The 27,005-nt window shown below is 34.7% G+C and overlaps 1 protein-coding gene across 4 annotated transcripts in view; it reads left to right on the top strand.

Moving 5' to 3' along the window:
• Positions 1–27,005, top strand: part of LOC150077026 (heterogeneous nuclear ribonucleoprotein L-like) — a 127,610-nt gene that overhangs the window by 52,377 nt on the left and 48,228 nt on the right. For 2 of the 4 annotated variants that reach the window (XM_090386426.1, XM_090386425.1), the window contains exons 6-7: positions 5,024–5,087; positions 21,467–21,544. In XM_090386426.1, coding sequence (XP_090242552.1) covers positions 5,024–5,087; positions 21,467–21,544 — 142 coding nt within the window. The remainder of the gene's footprint in view (positions 1–5,023; positions 5,088–21,466; positions 21,545–27,005) is intronic. The other 2 variants (XM_090386429.1, XM_090386427.1) reach the window with 1 other exon arrangement.

Below are 27,005 nucleotides of genomic sequence, written 5' to 3'. Positions count from 1 at the left end.
GTGGCTATTTTTATTGTAATGTTCTTCCTTGCCCAGTCCATGCTCAAAGGGCACCTCCGTAGCTAGGTGGGAAGGAGCAGCAGTGCGTAGCACACGCTTCTTGATTAGACCAGGGTTCGAGCCCGTCACCACCAAATACGGAGGATGCGGAAAGGTCAGGGAATAACCACTGCATATCCCGGAGCAATATGGCCTTAGTTGCTAATGCTCCTAAAAACCAAATAACAACAACAACAACAACAACCATGCTCAAAGTGAGTGTTGAAGTCACCTAGCACTATTGTTCTGACATCACTCCTGGAGGAGATAAGAATGGGTTCAAGTACCTTCTCAAGTTTTTTTAAGGTGTTCATTTTAACAGGTGGTGGTAGGTAGATTCTTACCAATTGCACCGTTATGTTGCCAACTTTGGCTTTGATGTAAATGCCCTCAATATCTTCTAGGTAGATGATGTCAGAGATGACAATTTTATGGTGCAGTAAGCATATTACTCCTCCCCCTTTCTTGTTTTCCCTATCTCTTCTGATAATTTGAAAGTTTGAGGGACAAATTTCTGAGTCTAAGATGTCAGGGGTTAGCCAGGTTTCTGTGAGAACCCAGATATTAGACTCAGCTTGGCTAACCTCTATTTTAAATTTGTTAAGCTTCTCAATGATGCTTCTGCAATTTTGATAGTATATATTTATGAAGACACTGTTGTCTTTGTCTCTGCCATGAGCATTATTGTTCATTGACTGCTATCTAGTGTGGTTGCTTTCAGCCTTTCCAGGCCCATTATTTTTATAGGTGGTGTTGTCTGTGATAGGCCTGTAGATCTTATGTTTTCTGAACCTAAATGCCTGAACTGTGACCCCATCAGGGAAGTTATGTTTGGATGTCATTAGTTCTATATCCTTTTGATCAAAGCTGATCTTAAAGGAGGAATATATTTCAGGATGAAGTGACTTCATTTTCTCAGCTGATATGTTAATGTTGATTTTTCTCTTAAAGTAGCACTCTAGGTCAGCCTCCTCCATGGAGGGTGCCAGCCTGGAGACATGCCACGAGATCTTTTTAGGAACCACTACTAGGTTTCCTCTATCCCCTTTACCAATGAATCTTATTTTACTATCATTGGTGTTGTTGAGAGAGATAATTTCAGTAGTAGCCTTGACCTGGTGTGTTTTCATTCCATCATTACCTGTTCCTTTCTCGTTTCCCTTTTCAGTGAGTTTGTCTTTGTTTTTATTAGAAAATATTAAGAAATCCACCGTCAGGAGTGTCCCTGGTGTGAATAGGTTGCGAATGTTCATCCTTAGTCTTGTTATTGTCTGGGTTGGTTTTTAGTCCCCTTTGAGGTTGGGGCTGTAGATTGATTGGGATGAGTGTGCACTTTAGTGCTAGCTTTAACATAATTCTCGATTTGGGAAGTCTGTTTTAGATTCCTCAAAGGAAGCGAAGAAGAACCATCATTCTGAGAGGAGTGCCAGGGGTCGGATTTGATAGCTTTGTTTGCCAGTTCTGATTTATTCTTGCTCTTGGGGATGGCCCCTAGAGTTATGTCATATGCCGTCTGGGTTTGCTTGTTCACAGTCCGTGATGAGGCCTCATTGTGAGTTTGGGTTGCAACAGATTTTTTATTGCTGCTGTGGTTGTACTCAGTGTTGGTTTCTTTGTGTGAGTACACCTTCATCTGTGCTTGTGAGTTCATACTTGATTTAAGTTGAGGGTTGCCCAGGGTTGAGTTGCTGGATTGTTTGGCTAACATTGGCTCCTTGTTTGTTTTCATTTCACTGTCATTTTTTGCTTGGTAGGAGTTGGAGCATGTATCCTGCAATGCACTGACTGAGCATGAAAGGTCTATTATGCTCTTGTTTAGGTTGCTGAGCTCTTTATTGATATTATTGTTTTGGTTGGCAAGGCTTGTTTTGAGCTCATTAATTGCCAAGCTTGGGAGGGATTCCGAATTGTGTGAATTTTCATCTGTGAGAGTTGGAGCTTCAGAACCGCTGTGCCTCTGTGCCAGATCCTTGTGGGAGGGGAACAGCACCACCCTAGGAGAACCCTAATCACAGGGTTTCATCAATTTTATTAGGGTTGTAAGGTGTTCAGTTAGGAACTCATTCCCATTTTCTAATTGGTGAAATCCCTTTTCCAACGACTGTTTTAATTTAGAAATTTCACTGTTAAAATGTCTGGTTTGGGCCTGCAGCATGTTTTTGAGTGTCTTCCATATCTGCTGGATTCTCAAATTATTGTTTAGCGCTTCCTCCACACCTGAGCCTAGGTCGTCAAAGTCCAGGTCGGGAAAAGGGGGTATATAAGCGGTTTGAATTTCCTTTATCACTTGTTTCGGACTTAGGTTTATCTCCGCTGTAGTGTCAGTCGGTGAATTCATAATGTTGGCACCGTTGCAGGCTTTGCACAGATGATTTAACGTTGGCACGCATCTGCTGCAGTAAGGTTTACTGCAGATGAAGCAGGGCGTTAAATTAGGTTTTGGATCCAGGCAGTAATTACATAAAGTAATATACTTCGGGCTGCCTGCGAGATTAAACCCTCCATCTGAAGATCCGTTAACGTCATTGCAATCGGCCGCCGTTGCACCAGGGCATGTGCTTCCGCCCTGACATCTAGTTTCACCGTTAGTAGCCGCCATCTTCGTTGGCTTCGTAACGTTGCAATGGAGCCAAACGCATGTAAACAAAAAATAAAGTGAAATTAAAGTGAAAGCTGTTAGAGTGTTATTCTACTTTCCGAGAAACTGAAATGCACTTATTTTGGATTAAAGTTTTCACTTAAATTCTACAGTACAGTTTATCGGAAAAACACTGATACGAGAGGTACTATTTTCTCGTGCACGTTTCCTGAGTGTACTCTTCCGCGTTGTTGACGTTTTCCACTTTAGGCAGCCGCCATTATTCAAGCACGTACCGTAGTAAGAAAAACCATCTTAGTATGTAAGACATAAAAAGAGTACCTTTTGAGACTTTTGAGAGCTTTTGAGAATACCAGTGAATAGTATTTCTCTTCCAGCGAAGGCAGATTGCTTACATAAGACTAATAACCATCATTAAATATCAAAAGATCAGTACATATTCTCAGGCTCCACTCATACGAGGGGTACTACTTTCTCGTCACGTTTCCTGTATGTGCGCTTCCGCGTTGATGACGTCTATCACATTAGGCAGCCATCATTCTGTCAAGCACGTAACGTCGAAACAGAAACCATCTTAATTTGTAAGAAAGAAAAGCAAATACCTGTTTGAGGAGAGTGCCCGTGGATATACTTTCACTTCCTGCGAAGGCAGATGGCTTGTATAAGACTATTAAGCACAATTAATTATAAATAAATCACTATTTTGACGGCATCAAAAACATCGTGCTTCCTTCCACAGAGACATGCAGTGCCCCCTTTTGAGTGGTATGTGTTATATGTGTATGAAGTTATATTTATTAATAGTTGTTTAGTCAAGTTCCTTTTTATATAAAATGGATGTTTAGCTCTTATAAATTCTGCAGTGTATGGTGAATGACAGAGAAAATATTTCAAATAAAATATACCAGATGTATAAATTTTCATTCACGTTATATTTATTAATAGTTACTTGTAATTATATAATCAAAATTCCTTTTACTGTATCATGGAAGAAAATTAACTTGCCTGTTTTGAGGGAGTTTGATAAAAAATTGAATGCTCTACCATCTTGGCAGCATCCACATTTATTGGTTATTGCCTTCACTGTGAATTTTCAGCATAAGCATAATAAAGGTGGATGTCATACACATAGGCAATTCTAATTGTATTTAAAGAAAATGCACCATATTACAAACTTAATATCTCTCAAAACACAGATGGCAATACTACTAGCATTCATTAACAAATCTTGTTGAATGAAAATGGAAGGGTTGTGCATGTCCCCAACATACATTAACTGTATGCAAGATGCACTGCTGGCATGAACAGTGCAGAAGACAATCCTGCGCAATTAAAGTGCTACAGATCATTCAGCATACAGTATTCTTCCCGGAAAATTTTGCCAGCTGGGTGGCATTACAAAGTAGCCGGGTGGGGAAGTGTAATATTTCACAATATTATAAAATTTTCGATTATTTATAAATGTGATCCATTGCAAAATTTAATTGCATAATTTAACATTATATGCTCCTGTCACATTGCCCTCGATTGCATGGTGTATCCAAATTAATACTGATCGAGATCAGTGAGCAGTACCATACGGTACTGCAAAAATCACTTACATTTTAGCCAGGCAGTGCACCCATTCGATATGTCCTGTGGAGAACACTGGTATAGTTTCATTTGGCCATATGTTCCCTAAGTTTTCCCCTGTGTTCTTGCAGCAACAGACAGAGAGGTATATAATAATGCTTTTGCAACAATTGATTACTAGATTAGGATCTACATAATTTTTTTTTTTAATAAGCATTACCTGATTTAGAATACTCTGTGAAAAGCTTCATGATAAATACACAGGTACTATTCAGGCAGAAATTTGCAATTACATTCCCAGGAATCTTAGTCTGTTAGAAATGCAGTAGTCTCCTGTAACTCAGGATATTTTAATCTGTATACAGAACTCATCATGATGTATAATGTTGTACGGGAATGTTGACACTTTTCAAAATACAAACACTGGTTCCTGCTATGTACAAATAACAAAATATTAAAAGTAAAATGGAACAAATTTGTGTTTTATTTGTAGTGTAACCCAGGAAAATGGAAATTGGGGGATTACCCAGTGCAAAATCTTGAAATAGGCTCTTAGAAAGTTACTATGTGTTTGTTATTTTTGATTGTTTCCAGTAAGAAATGTAATTCAGGCACTGGTTTCCAAATAAATTGTATGTGTGAATTTTAACAAATCTCACCAGAGTGTATTGTAGCAATATTGCTAGCATTTTGCTAATTTGCTTTGTATATTCTGCTGTAGATTTTATATATATATATATATATATATATATATATATATTTTAGCTGTGCCACATCTCCTTTTATAATTAATAAATTTCCTTGATTTTATAGCCCACAAGATTGAATGTATATAAAAATGACACTGAAAGTTATGATTATACTAATCCAACTCTTGGTGAGTGTTCCTTTTAAATCCTAGAATAGATTTTTTTTTTTTTTTTTTTTTTTTCCTGTAGGCCTTCTTTCTTTACTCTCAAAAAATATAGTGAGACAGACTTGTAACTTTAATTATCAAAAATCAGTGGAATTTTCATTTTTGTTAAGGTGATTAAAGGGAAATATGTGGTTTGAGCTTTTCTGCAGCAGTAGTGATTAAAATTACTCTGTTAGAAAAAGAACTCAAGGAATTTATTCCATGTAGAATTTGCATTAAGTTCAGTTTAACAGTACGTAACAACAGTCATTCTCTTCTTGAAGTGAATAAAATTGCTTCAGATAAGCATTTAAAAGCTTTGAAACTTAATAGACTCTGCTGCACAGTATCTTAAGTTGAGTGAAATATACCTGGTTTTAGATTTGTTTCCTGAAGATTTCAGCCACTGCTGAATCATTGTTATGCTTACCTAATGTGAACTAATTTTTCTTTTACAGAAAATGAAACTTGACAGAGTATTTTTTTTAATGATATACTGCAGTGTTTTCCAAATGGCAGAGTGCAAACTGTTAGAATGAAGGAAATAAATAAAAGGAAAACACTTTTCATTGTTTGCTTTTTATTATAAACTATAATGGACATGGTATAAATGATGGTGTTTGATATTTAAGTGTATGTTGTCGCGAATTATATTTTATGAAGTTTTTCTTGTCCATAAAAGAATTATACATATGATGTATAAGTGAGGTAGACACGTAGAAGATACCTTTAAAGGGTATAAATGTATGAAGCTGTATTCAGTGCTTCTGTCCTGTTTTTTCTTTGACATGTCCTTTTCTGATTTGTATTCATTTGGCCTGTGCTTTGCATTGCATATTTTTAATCACAAGGCTTGCAGAAATACGTAAGTATCCAAATCGGTGGCATAGCTACCATGTAAGTGGGCAAGGCAATTGCCTCTGGGCCTGGGCGTCTTTGTCTGTCTCCTGTTTTTGCAATTTTCATTAATCAAGTAGGGGCCCGAACATGTTCTTTGCCTCTGGGCCCGAAAAAGGGTAGCTACGCTACTGATCCAGATCATCCATAATGAGAGAATGTAAAGTTGATCAATATAGGTCTAGACATGTCATTTTCACTGTGTTTCTGTCCTTGTTATTTTTGACAAATAGATGTCAATTTCTAAATTAATGGCAAATGCTCATTTATGATAGTTTTGCAATCACAAATTTTTTCAATAACTCATCTATAAAATCTGAATTCTAATATTTAATGTATTACAGGGTACTTGGTAAATTTTTGAAATATTTGTGTTTATTTTATTTTTATTTATTACCCCCACCCCACTATACATGCCACCTATATCTCATTCAATGATGATTTGTGTCAGTATCAGTTCAGTATTCTACATAGGCTTCCACATTTTTAGCACACTTTCTAAATCAGACTAGTATCTGTTTCCTACAACATTTGTGGTATGGCAGTAAAAACAGCTATTATTCTTGCTTTCAGTTCATCTAAATTCTTTGATGCAAAATGGGGCCAATGGCTTTGTTTTCACTTGTCAGAAAGGCTGCACAAACATTTTCCAGAAAAGTGGTTCAGATGACAATAGTATCCATAAATTGCTCACCAAGAATGACTATTCTTATTGCCATCCCCACATATATTCCAAGTGACAATTAGGAACATGCCAGTTCATCTCTGAAAATACCAAAAAGTGGGACCCTATGTGGAAGACTGAAATTATACATAAAACCTCACTAATATCTCATTTCGTTAGAACCATAAAAATTGGTACAGATATTAAGAAGTAAATAAAGTGGGGACTGACTTACTGTACGCCATGTATATGATACAGCCATGATGGTCCCATGGACAACAGTTGGTGTGATGTCTGCTGCTTGTCTATTTGGTGATTATTTTGTTTAGCAGCTCAAAAAATGCTTAAGTTATTATCCCTGTTATAGCTTTAGAGTGTAAATAGAAAACAGCAAACCACAGTTTCCTTTTGAGCATCAGATAAAAAGTGCTTTTTTTTCTTTATGAGTATCCTGCATTTTATTATATAACTGTCAAATAAATTTTCAGCTAATAAATAATCTGAAATTGTAAAAATTTAATAAAATAGTAATTTAACTTTATATAAATTTTTATATTAAAATTATTGCAGTTTTACTTTGTTTAAAATTTATTTGAAATCTGTATTGTATATATTAATGCTAGTTATGAGATCTATTCAAAAAGTATCTGGACTGCTACTATATAAAGACAATAAGTATATTTATAGAGTGAACAACATAATCCCCTCTGAAATAAGTCTCCTTCCTTATAGTTCCCATGATTTCCCACTCTTGGAAGCATTTCTGTAAAGCCAATTTTGAAAATTGCAGAAAACTGAACCATTGTATTACCCTTTATTATTTGCATGTCAGGAATATGGGGACTGCTGGACTTCAGCAATTCTATGTTTTTTGGCCAAAACATGATTGGACATCTCATTTGTTGTTACTGATAGCAACAAATGCTGTGGTGCATTATCAAGGTGAAGTAACCAGGCTTTGGAATTCCACTTTTATTTCAGCAGTTTCACAAACAGTAAATCTTCAGTTATTTTGTATAAAGTTTGCAATTGAGACAACTTTCTTCGTTGAGTTTGAAGGCTGTCCTAATTGTTGATGACTTTTGACAGTCTCTATAGCGTCTTTGAAACAACAGTGCTATCCACACTTGTATATGGCCCATTGCAGTCCCCCCCCCATACTATTTTAAGGTCAGATGTTTCAAAGAGATGTTTCCAATTCTAAACAGTGTTATACATATGTTGTTCAGTACACTAACATTTTTAAGTATGAGATGTGAAGAACAACTTCATTATTGGCAGGCAATGAAAGACTGCCATAAGCAAGTGAGCAGCTAACTGCATAGTGGAGCTTTGTTGTTTCAACCTTGCACAGCAAGCATAATCCAGATACCTTTTGAACAGACTACATATATCAAAGTTATTAGTTGTTATGAGATCTTTGATAACATGTGTGTTACAGTAAATAAAAGTATAAATTCACCAGTTTACTGCATGACATAAACACTGTTTATATTATTGACAGGCAGATATTCATGTCATTTTGAATATGATACATATAAAAATTAACAGGAACAATATATTTATATTTCATTCTAAACAAAAGGGAAACAGCAGCTTTACATGTTATATTTTAGTTTCTCACAGAGTAGAATGTTCTGTTCATCCACAAGTATCCAAGGTTCATTTTTTTGTGCCTAGTCTAGTTTTTGGTTTACTTTTTGTTGTGAGGTTTTCTTGTTCATTTTTCCTTCCCCTATGTGTGTATTTTTAATTGACTTGAACATGTTACTCTCTGGACATTACACATTGATTGAGAAACTATTATTCAACAGCAGAATGTAGTTGAAATTCTACCCATTCAACAGACGTGTCAGTGGACTACATGTTTTGTCTTTCCAAAGGTATGGGATTTTTGGTTGGTTGTAAGTAGCAGATACTTGCAATAAGCCGGATGAAATACTTTTTTTTAGTGTTTAAAATACACATATTTTTAACACACTGTTTTTAAATAATATATTTCTTGCAGAGCTTGCATATTTCACTTGGTTTATTGTAAAATTTTCAGAATTTTGTGCATAATAAGTTACTTGTCGGTTGAATTCTGAACTGCTATGCATGCCAGATGTCAAATGTGTAAGTTTTTCAGCTAGGTAATATTAATGAAAACTGTTTATAAATTTTTTGAATGATTTCTCTATAACAGGGGTGTAGAGAACCTCTCACCCAAGTGCACGTCGGAGAACTCTTTGCAAATGCATAACTGATATTGTTAGGCTTGTATATCAATAAAAATAAAATTTTAAAATGTTCGGCATTTTCATAGAGGTTTCCCTATCTCCTGTTTTAGAGAATCATACTTGGAAATTTTAATCATATGCAAGGTATGGAATTGTGAATATTTTTTGGACGGTGATCCAGATTTGCTTGAAATAATTTTAATTAGAATTTATTCAGATAAAAATATTTCGTTTATGATTTGTAACTCTTTAAAATGATCTTAACTGAGCATTGTAAACTAAGTTGAATTTTATATCTAGTTTCAGTTATTGCCTGGATGTTCAGCATGTTTTTAATGTCATTTAGAAATAAGAAAAAATATTTTGATTTCTTGCATTTAGTTCTCCTTAGCCAGCTAAATCCTGCTCATTAAAATATAAACATTTTAATAAATTTTTTACTACTTTTCTTAGATGCAATTGCACATACACAAAGTGCTTATTGTTTTTGCCATGTCTGATCATCCACTCAACTCCCAGTGAACAGATTTTCATGGAATTTTTTATTTGGCTCTTAAAAATATTTGTTGGGCTCTCCCAAATTTCATTACAATTGGATAAATAGAAATCCAGCATTTCTTTCTTTCATACATATCACATTGCTTATCCATATACTGTATATTGTAGCTAAAGTGCTGGATATTGTTTGATACTGTGAAAAGAAAAATCACAACAGAAACAGGAAGAAAGTGTTGTATTTTAATTTTATTAAAATCCAGAATGAAATAAGTACATTATAAAAATACTGACTGCACGCACGTTACATTCTGAGTTACATGTTGCTATTTGTTCATTTTATTAAATCAGAGAAAATTGTGAAGTGTTTCAATTTTTTTAAAAATCTAAGAGAAAAGTATTGCTCTAAAGTTGAGTGAATATTATGTTGTGAGGTGTGCAGTAAAGTTTATGCTTGCCGTTTATTATGGTAGCGTAATTAATAACAGTAACCAATTTAGTTGTCCAGTGCTGTTTATTGATGTAGAGTGGAAATTTTTACATAAAAAGGTGGAAGTGGACAGAAAGAAAACGTTAAAATCAAGCAATATAAAGTATTTTAATTTTAATGCCCACTAATTCTTTGAAAAAGTCATCAGTAAAAATGAAATTCATACAAACCTTTAAAAGCAAATAGAGAAAATATTGAAATCAAGATCTAATTCTTGATTTATATATAAAGGGTTACTGCTCTACTGTAAAGCAGTCAGATTGGTAGGAGTAACAACACTGACAGTCATAAAAGCTAAGCAACAGCAGTAAGTGATATAATTAGTTAATCAATCAAGATAATTTTCATTGACTTCTCACTTTAGTCATCACGGAAAGTGAAAAAATATTCAATTAATTTTTAAAAAAAAATTAATGCACCTGAAATGTATTGCACCATATACATTTCCTAATTTTGTTGAAGAATCATTTCAAGTTTTCAGATTAAAGTGCATGTGTATTCAAACACAGATAGATAAAATTTTGATGAAGACTAAATGCACAAGGCATATGTTATGGGTAGCAATTAACTATATAATATCTGTGTAAATACACCATAGTTTACCCATAAACTTAAGGGTGAACTATGGTGTATTTACACCGATATTATATAATAAAATTTTGTATAAGAACCTGGGGTGGGAAAGAATGGAAGAAGAATTGCGCTGCCGATGCCACGTGGAGGACTAATTCAGTGTTTCAATAGCTCCCATACTATGCAGCCAATAAATAAACAGTTCTAACCATCAAAGCACTTAAAGCTACGAAGAACTGAAATATAAATATTCAACAACAGCAGCTTTATTGAGAATTGAATATTTCATATTACGAACTTAAAATAGTATGGGTTGTCCCATAATTACAAAGTATGAATATAATTTCTTGAGAGAGAGAGAGACATGGGAATTAACTAATTCTAGTAAAAGATTATAAAGGACACTATACTCCATAAATTTTAAAGGTAAAAAATGATAGAGTTTATTGAAATAATCTGGAAAGAAAACTTTACAGAAAGCATCCCAATAACTCAACCATTTACAGGCCGATTTGACAACATTTCGAAATTCTTATGGATGTTGTCAAGTCAAGTACAGAGCAAAGCCACCAATTATCAGCATCCGTGTGGTGTTGTCACCATGGAAATGAGAAAAGCTAAAGGGTGTGTAAAACATGCTAAATTGCTCAACATAACTAAAACATAGCAATGTAATCACCACATTAAATTTGGATAAGGTGAAATTTGAACACAAGGAAGGAAATGATGTTACAAGCATGGGAAGGTTTGGGTCACTTAAAAGGAGGGAGTTTGGAGTTTCAAATGGCAACCACAGAAGGGCTGAAAACTAAACTAAAATAGTCCTTTTTAGAAGATATGAGTAATGTGTGGTTGATGTCTGCAAGAATGTTATCAAATTCAACATTAGTAATTGAGGTAGCCTGTTATCCTACGATGGATAAATTTTAACTAATCTCAAGATTTCCATTTATGAATAAAATCAACATTAAAGAAAAGCATTTCCATTAGATAAAATTAGAAAAGTTACACTGTCATACCATAGTTTCTTTGCTCCGTAGCCAGGTGGGCAGAAGCAGCAGTGCGTAGCACATGCTTCTTCATTAGACCAGGGTTCGAGCCCGTGACCACCAAATATGGAGGCTGCGGAAAGGTCATGGAATGACCACCACATCTCCCCGGAGTAACATGGCCTTAGTTGCTAATGCTCCTAAAAGCCAAATAACAAACAAACAAACAGTTTCTTTGGGTTCCGATGCTTTTTTCCTGTAATTTTAGCCTGTGCTATGCAAACCATATCAAATAAAGTACTTATCCAGTGAAGAAAACACTAAACTGTGTTGATATACCCAATAAAAATTAGTAAGGCTCAGGTGATTGCTAGTCATTTGACAATCTGTGAGCCTATTGCCATGATGAATCACTGGTGATTAGACCCCCCCCCCCATATTTAGATTGATGCATATAAAATGGTTCAAAACTGAAATATGATAAAGTAAAAAGAAATTTACTTTTAAACTTAATTCATACAGTTTTAAATAAACTGAGAAGAATGGTATTTGTGAGTTATAGCTAGGTGAGGGGTAATTTTAGAACATAAAGCTTGAAAGTAAAATTTGGTGGTTAAAATCACTACCACATGGATACTGGTTGGTTAATTAATTACTAATGCAGGTGTTTCAGTTCTTCAGATTATTGAGCATTGGTGGAAATTCCACCTGTTTGGGTGGTGGTGGAATCTGATAATCTGTAATTTAACCTCCAGTAGATTTTTTAGCTGATTGTTTGCTTTCAGGTGTATTATAGAACTAACTGGTACTGTAATCATGACCAACTTTTCAGAGAAAGTTATGAAAGTGAAGTGTCAAAATGGGATACTAAGCCTTATTTATCAACAGTTCACAGAATTATGCTGTTGTTTGGGCTCTGCTTGAAATGCTTGCTTAGTTAGACCATCAGAAATATTTTCAACATGCAGTTTTGGCATTTTACTTTATATTTTGATCTTGTAGATTGATTTGTTAAAATCAATATTTATGTATCAGGTGCTTCAGAGCTCTTCTGATCGGTTGAATCCCATCCCAGCGCAAGAGGTGAACTTTTGTTTTATTATTTTCCACGTGAGAGCACATTGGCCTGACAGGGTTTGATTCAGTGAGGCCGTGGAGTTGTTTGCCATTTGTATCTCATAAATCTGCCATCAAATTGAAGTGGATGAGTGTACTTTCAAAGAGATGACTGATATGCACATGTTGTGTGGTGAATTAAGTGGCAGCATAAGATTGGCTCTGAGTGTGCTGAGAACTTTTTCCACATACCACGGCATTAGGTTGAAGATTAGTCTTTGATGGTATGCAATACCTCCATTCTTGGTGTGCCTGTGGTGTTTGGATATTATGCATTCTGTGCTGTATGTATCACACCAGTTTTCCAGAGCTATTAGTCAGTCAAAATGGCCTAATTGGTTGTTTCTACAAAGGAAAGTGCTCTTTGTAGTCATTAAGCTGCTTGCATATTGCTTTGTGTATGTCAGCCATTTCTTTAATAGTATGTACTTCTCTGTTCTTAACAATGGTGTTAAATAAATCCACCAAAAATATGCAGCATGCTTGCACAAAAAATCGTCTAACTTTACTGAACTTGGCTGTTGGGCTAATGTGTTGTCATTAGTTATGTTTGCATGTGGTGTACTCCTGCATGGGATGGAGCAAAGGTTTATGGACTTTTTGTTTGTTTTGGTATGAGCATTTTGCTTGTGAAATTTATTGATAATTTTCAAAGACCCTATGGGGGGGGGGTTTCTATACCATACTATATTGCAGTGTTTCTCAATCTTTTTACTCTCGTGGCACATTTTCCAAAGAAGAAAAATTTCGCGGCACACCCTTTGAGAAACACTGCTATATTGTACACATATCCTAGAACTCAAAGCTCCAACCAGTGGCAGTGCCATATGTTTTGAGGACTTAAAGCCAGCAAATGCTGGTTCAAGCACTTCAAAAACTGGACAGATATTGAGTGCTGTAAGGCAGGAGAGGCATTCAGTGCTTATAAAGAAGCAGCTGAGTCCTTTAAAATTGAATTCCAAGAGCTTGTTGGTTAGGAGTATTATCTTCCCCAGGAAGTTTTTAATGTTGACAAAACTAGCCTCTTCTGGAAGCCCGGGTGAATGTGTCACTAAGGATGGGACTAGTTTACCTGGGCATAATCCTATGAATGAATGGGCTCACTCTCCTGTTGGGTGCCAATGCTTCTGGAGATTTTAAACCTTTGATACACTAGTGATACACTAGCCTTTGTTAGTGTATCACTGTAACATCCCAAAAGTGGTTAAACAACAAAAAATCAAAGGCGTGCTGGGAGTGTTTTGCCACCCAACACCATTCCTCTTCTTCAACCACTGGACCAGCAAGTGTTTACAAGTTGCTTTGCTGCAGCACTTTCACCTCTGGTGAAGCTTTAGGAATGATGTTCCACCGGATGCTCAAATTCAGCCTGGAAAAACATGTGGCCTTTAATTATCCATAACTTTGGATTTGAAGATGATTGTGCTTTGACAAATGAAATCAATCACTCTTGATTCTTGTGGGCGTGAGCTAACAACAGGAAATAAAAGAATTGAAGAAAGTTATGGAGCGACAGAGGAGGAGAGGAAGACACAAAAGTGCCAGCTGAAGATTTGAAGACTTCTTGTTGGAAGTGTTTAAGAGAAGTTAAAAAACACACCCCAATTCAAAGCACTGAACTTCTGATGTGTAAAATGAAAGACTGATTATTTCTTACATCAGGAAGCTGCAAAAACATCAAAAACAATCCACTTTGGACAGTTTCTTTTCTAGTAGCAGCAAAGGACAAGACTGAAAAGATACACGAAACCTGATCCACTTACCCCATCACTGTGCCACCATTGACTTCATCAGCCCTGCACTTCGAGTCTGTGGTGAATGCTAATTTATATTATTTTTTTATTATTATTATTATTTATTATTTTTTTATGATTTATAGCTATTTATTAAATCATCTTTATAAAACATGAACTTTTAATGTAAAATTCAAGTATAAAAAAGTAAGAAATACGTATTTTGTGTTATTGGGGATCACCTGTCAAGGGTGTGGAACAAATTACCATTGGATGTTGGGGCCCTACTGTATTGAAGAAATGAGAAACAACAGTTATATAAGCAACCTTCAGAATATTGGGTTGTTGTTAAGCTAAGTACATTGTACAAATCTTAAAACCATTAGGCCAATCTGATAAGAAATAATGAACAGCTCTATTCTTAGGTCAAAGGCTTGCATTTGACCTAAGCAGACTGCTTTTATTTAATACTAAACCATTATGTACAAGTATTAGTAATGGCCATATTATGCAAGGAAGCCTATGGCTTATGCTGTGCCAGCCAAAAAAAAAAAAAAAATTTAAATTAACTACAATATAATAGTAATAAGAGAAAAGGAAATAGACAACCTATTCATTTCCTTCCTCCCATATGTAACTATCCAGCTGACCTTTGAATTTCCCCAAACTGCCTCTACCACCCATATAGGTAACTTATTCCAGTAATTTATAACTTGCTGGCGAAAATAAAACTTCCTGCATTCCAGTCTAAACATCTCTCTCTGTAACTTGAATTTGTGGCCTCTAGTTCTAGAAGCATTTATAACCATGGAAATTTCATCCTCATTCGTTTTACTGTTGCCTCTCAGAGCCTTAAACGCCTTTAAGGTGCCTAGTTTCCAAGCTGTGCAACCCACATATTCGAAGTCTTTCCTTATGGGTGCCCTTTTGCCGATCTCACCAGGCAAGTTACCCATCTCTGAACCCTTTCAAAAAGCTCAATGTCTTTAGGTGCGATCTCTACTAGCAATTGTTCGATAAATCATCAATAGGACACCATGGGCCTTCCTTTGCAACCTGTCTGCAGTGCTTGGAGAACTTAATGTCTGACCGTATTGTAACTCCCAAGTCCCTTTCTTCCACTACTGACTTTAGTTCAACTCCACCAAATGTATAAGTTATTTTGGGGTTACTGTTTTCCAGTGTAAGACCTTCCACATTGCTGGATTAAAGCATAGCTGCCGCTTTACTGAAGTCTATCTAGGTCACACTGAAGAAGCTCTGCTTGGCAGTGATCATCAACTACTCTACCAATCTTTACATCTGCAAATTGACATCAAATGCCCTCTATCCCTTCATCAGTGTCATTTGAGAAAATCAAAAGCAACAGTGGTTCCAATACTGATCCTTGGGGAACCCCATTACTTACATTAACCCAATCTTGAGGAGTAACCATTGATCACAACCCTCTGCCTCCTGCCCTGAGGCCATCCAGCTAGCCATCTAAGGATTTTCCCTCTCATTCCAACCTATTCCAGCTTATAAAGTAACCGCTCATGTAGGACTGAGTCAAATGCTTTGCTGAAATCCAAATAAACAATGTTAAAATTATTCCCGAAATCCAGCTCACAAGTGGCCCTGTCAAAATAGCTAACCAGATTTTTTAAACATGATTTTCCCTTTAAAAAACCATGCTGCATATCCTTCAGAATTCCACCCTTGATCATTGCCTCCATGATTTTCACTATTACTGAAGTTGGGCTAGGTCAGTAATTTCCCACTACACTCTTAGAAACTACCCTTATATATTGGAGATACATTGGCACTTTTCTAATCCAGCAGAATCTCTGCTGAGTCCAGTGGTGCTCTCATAATTAGCCTCAATGGTTCAGTGCACTCACTTGCAATCTCCCTTAAAATTATAGGGTATATGTTCATCCACAAAAAACACTCAACAATAGAAAACCTATAAAAAAAATTATAGTAGGCTATCATTGTTTTATAGGTTGCCTATACCAGCTTATCAGTGAGGGATATAATTAAAATACTGAACATTCTTTTAGTAGTTAATTATTTTACTTAGAAAGTTAAATTTTATTGACAAATTTATAGCATCCCAGTGGACATCTGGTAGTGTTGCACATATTAGAAATTTTGCCAACTGTCCATCTTCTGTTTAAATTTTATTGGAAAATCCAAATATGCAGATCACGCTTGAATGAAAATGATTCAGAAATCTACTATTTGTGTTTCTCAGTTATCAATTACTAGTTTTGGATGTATGAGCCATATTTCATCGTGCTAACAATGTGTTCTTAGCAGATGTTGACAAAAGACTGCAGTACACTGTTGAAGAAGAAACCAGTAATAGTCAATTTTTCTAAATTTAATATTGATTTGAGTGTGAAAATAAATTACAGAATAGGTGTGCTACTTCATATTATTCCATTTGTACAACTAAGTTTCCCCTAAAGACAAATCCCTGTTCAGGGTGGGTTTTTTTTTTTTTTTTTTTTTAACTTGCCTGGTTGAAAAGTAATCCAAACCCTCCAGTCTGTGGCACTTAAGCTAAAACAGTTTCATTTCTACTGAAGGTTGAATGCCCTGTTATTGACATCCATAATATGCCAACTTGGGAATGGCAGAGACATGTTACCATCATAATTGCCTCCAAAGATGAATAAATTTAAGCAGTAGGAAACAAGAATCGGGAGCAAACAGAAAGCTGATGAGTACAGTGATATGTGGAACCCCTGATAACATGTTTCTTGCTGGTCAGCAAATTACTTTAATGGCAGTTGTGATACAGGTGCAGTGTGCACTAAATATATTTGTTATCACTTCAGAGAATAATCGATTTGAAAAGGATGAAAGCCTAGCAGTATGGTGAAATTATTTTATCAGGCTGGATTTCGGTATTGGGTTTGGACAGTGGGGAAAATTTATTAAGCATTATAGTGACTTTTGAAAGTTGAGGTGCAAGTGATTGGCAGTTTTTAACAAATGTTGAAAATTTGAACCGGGTGCTTATATTTTAGAAATTATAAACAAGTGGGCATTTACTTTTGGTACAAATCTCAGACTCACGTGTGTATAAAGTCTTTATAGAGAAACAAAAATAAACATAATGCCACAAGTGGATGTGATTGATATTTAAATGAGAGTTATTTTCGTGTTATATAAGAAGACAGTTATAAGATATAATGGCTGAAAACTGTATTAAATAAATAGTAAATGATCAGTGAGTACATATTTTTAATAGGTCTTTAAAAAATGGTGGGCACTTCTTACTTGTGGTCGTGCGATATTTAAGTGAACACTTTTTTAAAATACATATGTGTATGAAAAAGAAAGGAAAGTGAGATGCGGGAAAGGTAACTGTTGAAGGGTGGAAAAATAAAGCAGGATATGTTATTCAATATGCTATATTATTTTGTGTGTGTATGTACTGGCAACTTGTTTTTATAAGCATTATTCAAAATCACTGGAATGCTGAACATCAGTCATGGACATTGCCAATAATTGGTGCTACAGTTACCATTGTTTTTGATAAACTTGGGTGACGTACTTATTTATTTTTTTTAAGTATTTAATACCGAGTTTATATTATCCTTCCCCTAATTATTTTAATTCATGAAGTAAATTGATTTTATAGTTAATGATAATAGGTTAAGCTCATGATAGTTGGGGTCAAGGAACCTATTGATGTCTGTTATATACAATGTATCCCAGAAAACCATTACTCCACTCTGTTAGGACTTGTTGCATTTTAAAGCTTACTAGAGGCTCCAGTGTGCATCTATTTTATCGGCATTAGCATTTATGTACAGTATGTTGCAACCAAATATGCAGATCACACTTGAATGAAAATGATTCAGAAATCTACTATTTGTGTTTCTCAGTTATCAATTACTAGTTTTGGATGTATGAGCCATATTTCATCGTGCTAACAAACCCACAAGTGTTTGGTTTGGTGAACCAAAATGCTAGTGTATCATGATGATATTGTGTAAGAGTATCTTGCTGGAAAAACATTCATTGTCATACATTTCCCTAAAGACCAAAAGAGTTGGTGCTCTGCACTGATGAGAATTTGCTGTAATAAAATTTTTGCTCATTTCAAAACCTGTCAACAGAGCATCTGAATAGATATTCAGACCATCTGTACTGGTCTAAATATCCATTCACTGGTCAGAATCACTACCATTCATTGCCAGCAAGGATTGAGGAATTTCTGAGAAACACATCATTGCTTATTAAAGTTTATATTTCATCTATTAACCTTGTTTTACTGATATTTCTGTGTAGATTTCATTGCTAACTGTTCATGTTTTACCAATACTCTTCACCCCTGCACTGCATTAAATCTGAATAAGATGTTTTGTGGGTTAAGTCAACAATTATATACATTGGTAGTTGCATATTTGGGGTTTTAGTGTGCAACAAGTTCCAACACGGAAATTTCTATTTGTGCAAATCATGTCAGAAAGTAGTAACATTTTCTTGGGATATATGTTGACTGCATGATTCTCAAGCCATATCTCCCAAAGTAACTAGTTTTGTATTGGGGCTTTGTATGCATTACCTTCATCCCTAGAGAATTGCTGTTCATTGCTGAAGAAAGATTCTTTAATTTGTAAATTACATTCTTTGACAGAAGGAAAATATAAGCATTTTATCTGAGAAACAGTCTGCTCCTGTCCATTCTTTGTATAATTTTCAGCAGGAAATCTTGACAGTTTTTCAATAGTATCCACTCAAATATATATCCTTAGAAGTATCCATTTTTGTTAATGTTGGCTATCTAATCTTTGAAGTGTTTTTGTGGGATGGGTAATATGCTCTAATTTGAACATATTAGAGCATATACATACTTGCATCAGTTGTAGTCCTGTGGTATGTTCAGTTGTGTGTCCCTGGTTTTTCTAAATTTCCATATTGTATCCTGATGCTTCAAAAAATAGATAAATAAAGGTGTAATGTATGATGTAAATAAGAACAGGATAACTGGAACAATGAAAACCAAGCATCAAAATTTTCTTAGCTTAGTTTCATTAATCTTTCAGCTAGAACTGAAAGGGGTTGTTCTGGCATACCCCTGTCATATTTTGTGAAGTAACAATGTGAATTTTGGCGTGGAATTTTACTCTTCCATTTGCATTCTCAATTTTCATTCTAGTTATTTCATATTAGGTGAACTTTTAATGCTTAAAAGTATTTTATTTTGGTGTTGCATGATTTTATTAACAGCAGTGTCTGTAGTGATTCAATTTTTTAGGTTTTAAAATTCTAGATACTAAGCATGCTTACTCAGCAGTTTTTGACAGCGTTTTTGGTGTGTGTGGGTGTATTTTATTTATTATGTTTTACTGTTTACTTTGTTTCTTTTTTGTAATTTAGACATCACTAATTATTTTGTTATGGACATGATTCTTCTGTTGTGGTTCTTACATTTTTCTTATATAATCAATGAAATTTGCCTTATCCAGAAAGGTTTTGAAAAGCCAAAGTGTCAATATTTAAAATATCAAATAACCACAGTTGGGACATGGAGAAGACTACATGATCACAACAAAATCCACTCCAATATATTATCCAATATCAGTGTGTGAAAAGCTTCCATATACAGTACATTTTATATAAAAAAAAAATAATAATAATAAAAAGAGAAAGAGAGAAAGCTTCTCCATGCAAAGTTAATCTTGTATTTTAATCAAATCCCACTGTGACATATTTTGCTACTCCACTCACCACGAAAACAAGAAGAAATTAACATGAGGAGAAAAACTAAATAAACACAAGGTATACAAGTGAACCTGTGAAACAGTACACCTGTTGTAAATCCATGGACACAACTTTTCATGAATTAATGACAATGAAAGACAGAAGATTTGGTACAAGCATGCAGAAAGCTTAGTTCACAAGCAACCATCACCACCACAGATGCTAGCCCATGTACACACATGTAGGAGCAGACAAAACAAAAAGTAGTAGAATGTGGTCTAATGCACTATCCTTATATTTAGGCAGGATGAAGGGCTGCAGGCTGTTGGAACCATCAAGCTGTTTACTTCCCATAGCACCTGCCTAAGTGTGCCCAGTGCATCTCATGGAGTGTCTTGGAGGTGGATTTTTCTCCATCCACCGAGTGAGTTTAATTATGCAAAAAAGTATGAGTTGGATGAAAATATCAACATTTACTTATCTTATGAACTTTGGAAGGACTGTCGGCTGGCAGTGGACTATATTAGGTGTTAAGTTAGGTTTGTTGCTTTATTTATTTATTAATTTTTTTTTTTTTTTTTTTTTTATATGAAGTTGTGGACAGGAGACAGGCTATGAAATGTCAATTACTTACTGCAGTTTTTATTTTTTGAAACTAAAAGTTAAATTTTTAAGAGTGCTTTTTTATCCAATTTAACCTTTTTAAAGTAAATGCTTTTATATATCTTTTAAAATATGTATGTGTGCATTTTATATGCATGCATGCATTCATATGCTATGCAAAAAATTAGGGAAATAGAACTAGATTATAAATTTAAAGACTGCAGATAATCTGATTTGGATGTTATTTCTTCTGTTAGAAGCAAATTGGCATATAATCCAATGGCAAACTGGAATTTTTGCCTAATCCTTACTATTTTTGCATAGTATATTTAAGTTTTAGTATAAGTTTCTGTATTTATTCAAAAGTTATTTAGCAGTCTTTTCTCTGTGAGAATTGTAAACTTTTGAATTACAATAATAAATTAAAACATGCCATCTTTTACAATTCTAATACAGTGGAAACTGTGTTAATGGTGTCTTATAACATCGTGAGATGTTTGGAGATTACCAGTGTAAATAGGAAGGGAATAATTCAGATAGTAGTTCTGAATCAAAATGAAGGGGTCGAAATTGAATTTCTAAATCCTGTGTTTATCATACACGTCCCACTGTATTAAGATAGTTTTTATCGCAAGCCAAAATTTACAATTGTTGATATAAGTTGCAATATATATATATATATAATAAAACAAGATCACTGCTTCAAAAATATTTCGAAAAGTAAAATCTTTTTGTGTATTTTTTTTATGATTTTGTATTGTTTATCTAATCTTCTGTGATCTATAAATACACTGAGTAAGCATTAAATCAATAGCAATTATTTAATAAAATGAATAGTATTTATTATATGTTTTACATTTAAATGTACTTTATTTTAAGGGAAGGGGCCTAGTGATCGTCCAGCCCTCCTACAGGAACCTCCCAGATTCGGACCTGGGGGTGCTCCTGGACCTTACAGTAAGTCTTCATTTAGCTGATGGTTTATGCATGTCTAGTGAGGGATTTGGAAATTAGGCATTTATTTTTAATAGTGGGCCTTATGGCTCTTAAGTATTGCAGAAATTCAAGAAATAAAAATACAATAATAAAGCTAGCATAGTATGTAAGTCCTAATTTTAAGTCTTTTTGAAGGGCTTTTACCTATTATAGATTTTGTATTCAAAATATATACAGTTTTACGTTAGAAATTATATTTTTATGAAATAGAACTTAGTGTATGTTTATTAATTTTTATGATGCATATATTTTGACAATTTTTCTAGATAAGTACATCATAAAATATATGCCCTCCTGGATAGAGGTTGTAAATGGAATATTTGAATTTTGCAGACAATTATAATACCACTTTATGCCAATGATAGCATTATTTCAGATAGTAGTTCTGAATATATTGAGTTATATGGCTTGGCTTTTACATTGATCTAGGTAGAAAGAATCTTATAACACAATGTTATTAGCATTTTTAATGGCTAAATGATGAGGAGGGTGGAATTTTTCTTGCATGTAACAAAGAGAAAAGAAAAAAAAAAAAAAAACCATCTCCAAAGTTACCATCCAATTCTATTTTGAACTTTTATCAAAATGATCTACAAGGGATGTCCAACCCACATAGACATTTCCAAGTTTTATACACATTTTAGCAATATGATTACAGTCGTGTAATTACAAAAATCTAATAGTATTGGATTTTTGTATTTAATTATTAAACTGTAAATATAAATGTTTGTCAACAGAAATTAAATCTTATTCTGAAAAATGCATAATTAGTAGTAAAGAACTGTTCTTGCACTCCATGAGCTACTGCCCATGAGAACCTGTGAATCCCTCAAACTTTAATCTGTTTTTGTCCCTGGCCAGAAAAGGTTGGATCCCCTGATCTATAGCATTGCCTGAAGGTAAAATGTAGTCTAGCATTCTGTCACTCCCTAAGATTATGTTTCTCTTGGTTCTTGTCTCTGATATTTTGGATGTCGGGCACAAGAACCAGGATATTTTACCAGTTAAAATATGGCAAGTAATTAATCAGATATCATTAATGAAAACTGGAGATGGGTGGGGGCAGTTGCTTTTGTTAAGTAGAATGAAGACTGCTCATTTATCCTTCCTTGTAATACCAACTTGTTTTAGTTTATATGATAATTTAGTATAACGATGTATACAATCCACTTCTAGGAGGCTTATCCTCTCTTAGTAACTTTTCATATTTTTGATAAGATATTGTTTATAATGACAAGGAACAGTGAAGAGTTTTCCCCATCTTGGTTTTAAGTAGTGCAAAGCAGAATTTAGATAACCACAATTGCATGATTGTTTTCCAGTGAACTTTTGTTACCAAACATCTAGCTTTAGCATTTAATGGTGTAAAAGTGGTACTTAATATTTTCATGCATAATTGCGGTTCTTTTTGTCAGTTAGCTGTATTTGCTCCAGTACCATCTAATATGAACATTTAGTTTTAAATATTCTTTTCGGTGTTAATTTTCAAATATTCATTCTTTAATTCAAATATCCACAATCTTGCTGTTTGTTTTTTCTGAATTTTATTTCATGTGATTGTAAAAACAATCCTGGCTTGACAACAGAGTGCCATTACATGTATACAATATCTATTGAAGTTGTTCGTTGCCACCCATTTCAAAACCTTTTGACAAACAATATAGCATGTTTCTCTGAATATTTTCTGTCTCATGTTAGCATTGATAAATGCAAGGTTGTGGTTTTTTTTTTTTTTTTTTATAAAATATACTTTCAGCTTGAAGTACCTCCGTGTACCGAAAATCCATGAGATTTAAATTTAACAACCTTGGAGCCTATTCCACTACTCCTCTTCAGCCAATCCATTGAGGGAAATTTTCAAGAAAAAAGGTCTGACATCCTTTAAATTCAATGCACCATGCCAAGCCATAAATTTCTCTGTTGCTTACTTTCAGTGTCCAAGTGGGAATATTCCTTCAACCAACAGCAGCAGTTTTGCTTTTCGCATGGGTGAAAAAAAAAAACTGCTTGTTTAATGAAACATGACATGAATGTCAGGTCATGTTATGTTTTATTTTTATTTTAGATGGTAGTATTCAGTACCACCATTAGGCATGGAGAATATCAATGTATCCAACGCCATTGTTTGCTGGTTTCGTGTTATTTATTCACTTGTAAATGGTTAATTCCAAATTATTTGCTTTTAAAGCTATTTTTGAAAACATGCAGCTTGCTTGAGGATTAATTTCTTTTCCATGAGGTATGTAGGTTACTAGTTTTGGAATTTCCCATGGTTTGTGGTTAATTTTGGGAATTAAACAAAACCTGCAGATTTCTATTTTAAAAAAAAGAAAGAAGAAAATTGCATTTTGTCTAACACTTTTTGCAAAGTGCAAAGCAAGCAAAAAAAGGGTAACTAGTTGTGATTGCTCGCTGGTAAGCTCTTTTGCAAGTCACGGCACAACTCATTTGCAGAGAAAGTGGAATGCTGTGTTTGCTTATTTTTACCAGTCTTCATAGTTGGTGCTTCACGGTTGGTACCCTTCACTTCTCAATTTGCCATACTGTGCATATTTTGGAATATAGGAACCAGTTTTTGTAAGAAATGCATGGCCCATTGCTGACTTGAAATGTGGATTGATTGAAATAAAATAGTTAGTGAAGTTGTCACCTACTCTGGTGGCCCTACTGAGCATGAATGTAAATTATTTTATTAGAAGCTCACAGTGGAGAAATGTACACGGGGGAAGGTGCATGTGCATTCTCCATTACATGCTTCCAGTAAGTGATTACAGGCATTAAATTCTGATTACAGAAAAATTCTAATTATAAGCATTGTGGGGGTCTTGATTTTTTAAAAAAATATTGCTTACCATTAACTTGTGACATTTACCTGTTATTGATGGGGGATATTTTGGCTTGCATTTCTAGACTTCCAGTTTGATCAGCACTTTGTTTATACCCTGTGACAGCCACAAAGGATTAAGGAGTTGCCATCCTGTGTGTTTAGTATTTTTTTTAAAATAAGTGCAGCCCAGGGAGAGTATCACTTTTATTGTTTGTGTTTAGAAATGTATAACTTTCAGAAGGTGCATTATAGCCATAGTAGCTTATGCGCCATTAAACTCCCATAACAACAACAACAACTTTCAGAATGCTATGAGTATGCTAATACAGCTAAATATAACTACAGGATGAGATCGGTAAATTAAGAAATTATTTTTAAAGCCATCAGGCTTTCTGTTGTACTTCCATAGCATTTAGTGGTTGAGAGTGTGCTGGTTGCTAGGCACTGAAGTACACAGTGGGGAAGCATGGTAAATTAAATATTAACTTTAATAGCCTAAATATAATTGTATTTGGAGAACTAGTTTGTCATCAGATAGCACTGTCAGGACATGTTTTGTAGAAAATGTGTCTTAAAAATTCTACTTGTTCGTGAAACATTTCCACATTTATCTTTCTTTTTGCCGAAAGTTGAATTGTTAAGTTTTATCTGGTTTTCCATTTTGTAATAGTCAACAGGGATTAAAGGTATATGAGACCAGCATAGTTGAAGAGACACAATCTTGTTTGAATCCATAGTTATTACAGTAGCATAAGAACATTATTGCTTGTAAATACACTTGTTTGTTATTTGGTTTTTAGGAGCATTAGCAACTAAGGCCATATTGCTCCGGGGATATGCAGTGCTCATTCCCTGACCTTTCCGCATCCTCCGTATTTGGTGGTCATGGGCTCAAACCACAGTCTAATCAAGAAGCGTGTGCTATGCACTGCTGCTCCTGGCTACGGAGGCGCCGTAAATACACTTGTATGCCTCAATAGTAAGAGTGCATCGTTTATGTTTTTGGGAAGATCTTAGCTCTTTGCAATTCTTGGGGGTTGGGTGGGCAATTTGTATTTCATCTCTGCAAAGCATCCCGGGCATGTTCTATGTGCTCAGGACTGGGGATCTGGCAAATCAGTGTATTCTCTAGATATCTTTGCTTCCCAGAAATTTGTCAACGAGATGCTGCACCCTATGGGGAAGTGATCAGCAGTTTTACCTCAGAACCGACTCTCATGAGATTTCGTGTTGATGTTGAGAATCTGATTCACTTTCAAAGATGCAGAGAGAGAATGTTTCCATCAATTGGCAGTGCTGTATGTTGGAAAATTGGAAATTACTATGTTTAATCTTGACCCGTTAAACTCAAAACAAACTTCATTGTTTAGCATCCCATGTCAGGTGCTCTACTCCACGATAAATGGCTCTTGTGCAATGGGTTATAAGAATGTAAATTGGAAGTTTCTTAGCATAGAGTTATCTTTAAGCCTGTGCTGTACCTTGGTGCAGTGTGACCTGTTGCCATTGATAATTCTGATACAGATATGTGTGTTTTTTTTTTTTTTTTTTGCATTTGACTGTTAAGACCACATATTGGATGTCTTCCAATGTTGTCATTAGTGTCATTCCTATTTCACATCATCTTGGCTAATTTGCATTTTTGATGTTGCTTTACTGGTTATATCTTAACACTCCTCTTGTGTGGTTTGGCATGTTGAAACATACCCAATTAGTAAGTTTAATTAATCTTGAGTTCAAGTTATTCAACATTTGTACTGAGCCATCTTTTGTTTGATTGTGACAATTTATGAACTTTCTTATTTGATGTAGTCTGGTAAATTCAGAATACATGAATTTAGTGGCAGTGTTTCTTGTTTGAATCTTACTTCAGAATGCTTTGGCATTATCCTAACATGGTTCCCACCTTAATGGTCAAAATATGGATAGTAAGATGCCTGTTTTCTTGAGCAAGTTTTTAAATTTGTGTTTCTTTCCATCGGTTTTTATTTGGGTGTTATATGATTGACAAAAGGTGCTCCACTTTTATACTTTCAAATGTTTTATTTCTGCCCAGTTTCCTCACTAGAAGCAATTTTCGTCTCAAGTTTTCTTGGCACTTTTTTTATGCTGAAACAATTGATATCGTGTGCTGGTCTTTAAAACCAGCAGTTTTCTGAAAAACACGTCACTGAGCAGTACAGACTACCTTACTTAGTGATGCATCATTATATTCTACCACCACCACCTAGAACAATGCTTTCCAAACTTTTCAGCAATAACATGTCAACTATAATTTGCCTACTGTACTCATTTTGGCCTTTATAATTCAGTTCATGGTAAATTTTGAGGGTGTGCCACTTTGTTTCAGGCTAAACAGATCTGTGCAATTGTGGGAGGGAGATGTGCAGTACTAAGCACAATTTTAACTAGCACTGTCCAAAATTGACTGTCAGTGTTTTGCTTTCAAAAAGAATGTATCCAGAGCTCACAGCTGTGAAGAAATGAAGCATGTAATGCACGTGAAAAAATCAATATATATGGAATAATCACCCTTTTGGAACTTGCCACCCACTTTGGAAATATATAACCTAAAAGATGAATTTTTGTTTTAAC

The sequence above is a fragment of the Mastigoproctus giganteus genome, chromosome 12, assembly GCF_048544385.1.
Source record: "Mastigoproctus giganteus isolate SK-2022 chromosome 12, ASM4854438v1, whole genome shotgun sequence".
In the NCBI taxonomy this organism is placed as follows: domain Eukaryota; kingdom Metazoa; phylum Arthropoda; class Arachnida; order Uropygi; family Thelyphonidae; genus Mastigoproctus; species Mastigoproctus giganteus.
The sequence above is the reverse complement of the archived record's forward strand: the minus strand, read 5'-3'. Positions and strand labels throughout refer to the sequence as shown.